This window comes from Arachis hypogaea, chromosome 13, assembly GCF_003086295.3.
Source record: "Arachis hypogaea cultivar Tifrunner chromosome 13, arahy.Tifrunner.gnm2.J5K5, whole genome shotgun sequence".
In the NCBI taxonomy this organism is placed as follows: domain Eukaryota; kingdom Viridiplantae; phylum Streptophyta; class Magnoliopsida; order Fabales; family Fabaceae; genus Arachis; species Arachis hypogaea.
This window is the reverse complement of record NC_092048.1, coordinates 97657364-97664971: the sequence shown is the minus strand read 5'-3', so window position 1 is coordinate 97664971 and position 7608 is coordinate 97657364. Positions and strand designations below refer to the sequence as shown.

Below are 7608 nucleotides of genomic sequence, written 5' to 3'. Positions count from 1 at the left end.
GGATTAGAATTTCTTAGATCTAGGTTTAATTCATGCTTTGATTTACTTTTCCTTTACAATTTCTTGTTCCTCTACTCTTCCTCTCTCTAATCTTGTATTTCATTCTTGTAATTGCTTGCTTTGTTGTTGATGCACTCTTCCTTCTTCTATTTCCTTTTAATGCAATTTATGATTCATGTTCTTTTATCATTGATTTGCTTTATTGTTGTTTAATTCTTTGCAATTGAGTAGTGTAGATTTATATTCCTTACAATTTTACTATGCTTTCCTTTTATGTCTTCCAAGTGTTTGATAAAATGCTTGGTTGGATCTTAGAGTAGAATTTTGTGTTCTTGGCTTGGGAAGGTAACGTAGGAACTCTTGAGTCACTAATGTCCAAGTGATTGACGATTGGGAGCCATTAATGCTAGATCTCACCAATTGATTAGGTGTAGAACTAGGACTTATGGACTTGGATTGATATAGCTCACTTGACTTTCCTCTACTATTAGTTAGGGGTTAACTTAGTGGGATTGATCCTTGCCAATTCTCATGTTGTGGTTAGTGATTAGGATAGAGATCCTTGACCGCTAACCTTAGCCAAGACCTTTTTGTTAGTTTATTTTCTTTGCCATTTATATTTCTTGTCCATCATCTCAAAAAAAAAAAAAAAAACCAAAACATACTCCATAACCAATAACAAGACACTTTATTGCAATTCCTAAGGAGAACGACCCGATGTTTAAATACTTCGGTTTATAAAATTTAGGGGTTTGTACTTTTGACAAGCAAATTTTTGTATGAAAGGACTATTGTTTGGTTTAGAAACTATACTTTACCACGAGAATTCATTAGTGGAATTCTAGACCATACAAAAGTTCGCTCATCAATAAGCTCAAGGTAGCATTGACCCAAGCTCCCATCGTGCAAGGGCCGGATTGGAGTCGGCCATTCGAAATAATGTGTGATGTTTCAAATTTTGCCGTGGGAGATGCGTTAGCACGACGCGAGGGTAAGAATCCATATGTCATAGCCTATGCATCAAAAACACTAGATGGAGCCCAATCCAACTACACTACCACCGAAAAAGAACTATTGGCAATAGTTTTTACCTTGGACAAGTTCCGAGCATATCTACTTGGTTCCAAGGTGGTAGTGTATTCGAATCATGCGGCGTTAAAGTATTTGTTGGCTAAGAAGGAATCCAATCCGAGATTGATTAGATGGGTTTTATTGTTTCAGGAATTTGACTTGGAAATTAAAGATAGGAGTGGTTTGCAAAACCTAGTGGCAGATCACTTAAGTTGCCTTGAACACACCAAAGGGGATACCATTCCTATTAACGATTCTTTTCCCTTTGAGGGCTTGCAAGAAATCTCGGAAGTTGTTCCTTGGTATGCACCAATTGCAAATTACTTGGTATCTCGCACCTTTCCTCCTAATCTTTCCAAACATCAAAGGGATAAGCTAAAAAGTGAATGCAAATACTATGTGTGGGATGACCCATACCTTTGGAGATGTGGGGCGGATCAAGTAATTCGGAGGTGCATTCCACAAATCAAATTCCACTCAATCTTGGAAGCTTGCCACTCCTCCAAAGGAGGAGGCCATTATGGACCTCAAAGAACGGTAAGGAAAATCCTAGATTGTGGATTTTGGTGGCCAACTCTTTTCAAGGACTCTTTTTTTAAATCTTGTTCTCAATGCCTTAGATTTGGTAATATCTCCAAGAAGGATGAAATCCCCCAACAAACCATGATATTTTGTGAGATTTTTGATGTGTGGGGTATCGACTTCATGGGATCATTCCCAAATTCTGATGGTTTTCTCTACATTCTACTAGCCGTTGATTATGTGTCCAAATGGGTGGAAGCGATACCCACCCGGACGGATGATGCTAATGTGGTCCTTTCCTTTGTGAGAAATAATATCATTTGTAGATTTGGGTCACCACGAGCAATCGTGAGCGACTAAGGTTCACATTTTTGCAATAGAAGAATGGAAGGGCTAATGAAGAAATATGACATCATACATAAAGTGGCTACAGCCTACCACCCACAGACAAACGGCCAAGCCGAGGTTTCCAATCGGGAGATTAAACGCATATTGGAGAGGATTGTGAAGCCCAATAGAAAAGATTGGAGTGCCAAGCTTACCGATGCACTATGAGCATACCAAACGGCATACAAGACACCGATTGGCATGAGCCCCTTTCGGTTAGTATATGGCAAAGCTTGCCACTTACCAGTGGAGGTGGAGAATAAAGCATATTGGGCCGTCAAGGAGTGCAATCCAAGCTTGGGTGGGTCCGGAGTTGAGAGAAAGCTTCAACTAGTGGAATTAGAGTATTTGAGGTTGGCAGCCTATGAGAACTCGAGACTTTACAAGGAGAAAATGAAAGCTGTGCACGACAAGAACATAAGAAGAAGAAAATTTAGAGCCAGTGATCTAGTCCTCCTTTACAATTCAAGGTTGAGATTGTTGTCCGAAAAACTAAGATCAAAATGGGAAGGCCCATATCGAGTGGAGAAAGCGGAACCCTATGGAGTCTACCATTTGCGCCATCCCTCAAGTCCGGATATCTTCAAGGTCAATGGGCACCGTCTCAAGTTGTATCATGGTGAGCAAATGAAGAGCAACAAGGAGATTGAGGTATTCTTTTTGGAAGATGCACCTCTTGGCAAAGAGCAATGAGCTAGTGAAAGTCCAACTTAAGGAGATTAAACAAAAGTGCTAGGTGGGAGACACCCTACCATAGTGAGATCTATCTTTTTGCCCCTTTTGTATATAGTTCTTGAATTCTTCATTGTTTTGTGATTGCTTAGCTAGAGTATTGTTTGGTGAGATTGTGGCTACCTTAGATAAATTGTTCATAAAGATTTGCATTGATTTTTTTCAATGAATGGATTGATTGTGTGGTAGAAGACACCCCATCTTTAGGTATTGCATGGAGTTTTGGGTGTTTTTAACCCCTTTGGCTTGTTTATTCATTGAATTCATGTTAAATATGCATTCTTCATGTTTTCATTCAAAAAAAAAAAGAGGGAGGCGTGTGTGCGCGCACTAGGCGCGTACGCGCCCATAGGCCACTCACAGCTCCTGGTTCATTTTCCAGAGAGTTGTGCTAATTTTGGGCTAACAATGTGCCTTACGCCTGACTCAAATCACGCGTGTGCGCACCTGGCGTGCACGCGCCCCTTGGACACGGTGCACATTGACGCGTAAGCGCACCGTGCACATCTGCGTCGATTGTGTAAATACCATTTCTAGTACTTTTTCCCGAGAGTTGAGCGAAAGTTGTGCCCATATTGTGCTGAGGGCACAACCAAGACGCTCGCGCACACCCTTACATATCACCCCCTTCACGCGTACGCACACTAGACGCGTCCGTGCCCCTTCTATATTTTGCCCATGCACGCGCACGCGTGCATGGCACGCCCGCGCCAGTCTCGTGACCCAATTACATTATAGCGTGCCTCTCTTACAATTTTCTTCCCTATTCTTACCTTCCTCCTTCTTTTCCACTACCACTCCCACTCCCCCTCCTACCTCTTCTATCACCTCTCCTCCGCCCTCCACCGGCGGCACCACCACCTCCGGCGGCCCCACATCTCTCTTTTTCCTCTCCTCTCCCATACTCCTCATTACATCCTCTCTTACTTACATACCCCATTTCTCTTCTTCTTCTCAAGGTATTCCTCACTTTTCCTTTTTCTTGCTTAGCCCTCTCTTCTCTTTCTTCCTTTCATTAGTTGCATTCTCTTACTCTTCCTCTTCATTAGCTTTCATTCATGTTTTGTTTGTTTGTTGGATTTTCTTTCTTTTTCATTTTCTTATGGGTGTTAAAAGTGGGAATTACTCTTACATTGATGAGTTGGATTGTATTAATTACTTTTCCTTGGAATGTGTGGTATGCTATGATGATTGATGATACTTTGTGGGATGTTACATTGTCACCTTTGCTCTAATTTTATCACAAAAAGGGATGCACACCAAGTGTTTGATGAAAGGCATGCATGATTTCTTTGAGTTAAATTTGACTGAGTGTCTTCCATTTAGTGTTCTTTCTCATTCACTTACTTGTTCATATGTGCATTGAGCTTACTACTTTTCTTGCTTCATTTTTACATGCTCATCCCTTAACTCTTATCTCTTGTTATTGATGTTGAGAGTGTGTGCTCCTCATGTTTCTTACTTGCATGCCTATATCACTCCTACATCACATGCTAGTGTTTGGCCATGTATTCATTATTGCCTTAGTTACATGTTGCAACTGTCATGTATCTAAGACACTTAATCTCTTATGCTTTATCACTTGCATGACTATTATTTCTTGGTGCTTCTTTGAGTTTAATTTCACCCCGTTCCCCTCTTTTCTAGGATGGTTATCAAGAGAGACCAAGGAAAGGCATCCAAGAAGGCACCTCCCTGGTCTACTAGCAAAGCACACCAAGCGCCGAGAGCCAAACCCCTCCTCAATAAGACAAGGAGCGTTGCTAACATTGATGTGTTGGAAAAGGACAACCCGGCAAGGGATCTGAACAAGTTCCCCAACCGATACTGCGAACTTGTCCATCCCTTGATCAAAGAAAGGAACTACCATGTGGAGCCTCTTCTAGCCCCTCCGGCTCATGTCATTCCGCTTGTGATGCCCCGTATTGAGCGACGGCAATGGGAGTTCCTATTGAGGAAGCCACACGAAGCAAACTTGTCCTGGGTGGTGGAATTTTACACCAATTACCACTCATCGTCCCTTGCATTGGTATTTGTGCGTCAAAGATAAGTTCCCGTCATAGAGAGGCCGGTGCATATTTTCCGTCTCATTCGCCAGGCTATGGGCCGCATCCACACTAAAGGGAACCTACCCTTCCCCGCTCTACTGACCAACTTAGTTGCCGCAGCCGGTGTCCCCTGAGAGACTAAGGATCGGAGGACCATGATCCCGATGGACGGCAATGTTGTTCCAACCGGGAGATACCTCAACCCTCCGGCGGACACTGAGGATCTGAATTTAGCCATCCCCATGAGCACTCCCACCACTTCAACTGCACCACCAAAATCATCCATGCAACGCATTGACGACCTTCACAAGAAGCTCGATCGTTATGAGCGGCAAAACGAACGCCGATACACTTTTGTCAAGAAGCTTCTAAGTTGCCTAGCACCACCTATGGAAGAACCAGAAATTTTCACGTCCACCGGCACCAACAATGAAGATAGCGATAATGGAGAAGATGATGGACACTCAGAAGCCGATCAACCACTGCGTCTCACTCAAGGCACGGAGGACTGTGCCAACTTCTAAGTGTGGGGAGGTCGGCCGGCCGACCGGTCTCCATAGGTAACATCGGAATAAATTTTGAATTTTTTTTATTAATTAGGATAGATTGCATGATTAAGTTTTTCACTTTTTGACACCCTTTGCATGATAGTTATATCTTAATAAGTCCACTTGGTTAGAGTAATGACTTCTTTCCTAGGAAGCTAGAATTTTAAGGCAACCTTACCAATTTTGAAAATTTTTTATGCTAAGCTTGTTTGAAGAATGTAATTTGGAACATAAATTTTGAGCCAATAACACAAGCAATTGAGTTTTGAGCCTAATATCGTGGCTACATCTTCTAGCCACTTACCTTCCATCTTGTGTACATTATTCTCTCTCTATGATTGTGGTGCTTAATTTGTTTAACTCTATATGTCCATTGTTATATGTATGAATGCATATACATGATTGAGGCCATCAATTCACTTACTCACTTACCCAAATGACCTTACCTTATAACAACCTTTGCAACCAACTTTGAGCCTACGCTTAACCCACTTATTCTTAATTTTAGCACATAACAAGCCAAAAGCAAAAAACTATGATTGTCCCTATTTTGAATCCTTGAAAAGCTTAGGCTAGAGTGAATGTGTCATTCAAGCGTGGAGAAACGCGGGGGGGGGGGGGGGGACATTGGTTGAGGTAAGAAGCATGTTGTTGTATTTGTTAAAAATATTAGGAAGTGGACACACCCTCATGGGTTGACCAAATGTGTAGACCATATGCGTTGAAAAAAAAGAGAAAAAAAGAGACAAAACAAAAAGAGAAATGAAAAAAAAAAGAGAAGAAACAAACAAAGCAAGAATAGAAAAGAAAAAAAAGGGGGGGGGGGAATGCCCCAAAGTAAGACTTAAAGATAAATCAATGCATATGTATAATGATCAAAAGTAAATTCATGAGTATGTGAAAGAGTGAGGAATGGGTAGTTAGCTTAGTGCATAATTGTATAAGATGTTATATAGGTTAGAAGGGGAGCTTAAGTTAATCAAAGGATTCAATTTTTAGCCTACTTAGCCAAACATATAACCATACCTTAACCCTAACCCCATTACAACCTAAGGAAAGACCTCATGATATATGTGTGTATGCATAGAACAATTGTTGATTGGATAGAAGAAGAACAAATTTTGGAAGAGCTTGAAGTTGGGGAGGATTGAGTGATCAACCCTATACACCGAGCGAATAGAGTGCAAACTCTTCCGGTGAGGGGTTCGAAGCTCAATAACTTGTCCCCGGCTCTCGCGAGCGTTCTTCATGCAAGCTATGCATATTTCACTTTGATGACTAGAATTGGTAGAGCTCATACATTGGCCATCATCTTGCCCTATGTGCATATATATATGTTCTAGGAAGATTGAATTGCTCTTAACCAAGTAGATAGTAGCATACACCCTAGTTGCATTTATGTAAGTAGATTGCATCCCATGAATCTCATTCTCTTGTGATCCTTTGATCTTTTGCTTTCCCTTAGCATGAGGACATGCTATAGTTTAAATGTGGGGAGGTTGATAAACCTCGTTTTTAGGATTTACCATGTATAGATTTTGAGGGTTTTATCAATGATCTTCCACACTTATTCATATAAAAATACATGATTTTGTGTTCCTTTTCCAATTTTGCTTCATAGATGAAAACATGCTTATTTTACATTAAAATTGGTATATTGTAATCCTCCTTTATTACCATTCGATGCTGTGACCCGTTTGTTAAGTGGTTTCAGAAGTTATAGGGCAAAAATGGCTAAGAGGGATGAAGGAAGCATGCATGAATGGAAGGAGCATGGAAAAATTAGAGTTTTGGAATTTGGGCATGGGTGCACACGCGCACCGTACGCGTATGCGCGGATGTGCACCCTCAGAGCCGGTGCAGTGGAGCCAAAATGAGAAGCCGACATGTTTATATGGCTGGGCCAGAACTCCTTGGATGCGCGCGCGCACTGCGCGCCTGCGCATGGATCGCGAAAAGCCCCAGGGACGCGTACGAGCACTGTGCGCGTACGTGCCGATAGCCGCATGTGATTTTTAAGAAGAAAACGTGACCAGCGATTTCAGGCAAGGGCAGGCCCTGTTTTGGGGCAGAATTCTGGCGGGAAGAGCATAAGAAGACCAAGGATTAGGGAGATTGGGACAATTAGACATTATTCTAGATATTTTAGGTAGTTAGTTACATTTTGCTTTTAGAGAGAGAAACTCCAACTTCTCTCTAGGATTTTACTCTCTCCATTGTAATTCTCCTTTGATTTCTTAGTGAGATCCATTGCTAGTTCACTTTTACTTTGATACAAGTTGTAGATCTACTTTTCTTCT

At 41.6% G+C, this 7608-nt stretch overlaps 1 protein-coding gene across 1 annotated transcript; it reads left to right on the top strand.

Annotated features, from left to right (window-relative positions):
- Positions 1-2181: 2181 nt before the first annotated feature.
- Positions 2182-2673, top strand: LOC112735155 (uncharacterized). The gene has a single exon (XM_025784721.1). The coding sequence runs from the start codon at positions 2182-2184 to the stop codon at positions 2671-2673; it is 492 nt and encodes a 163-aa protein (XP_025640506.1).
- The last annotated feature ends 4935 nt before the right edge of the window (positions 2674-7608 follow it).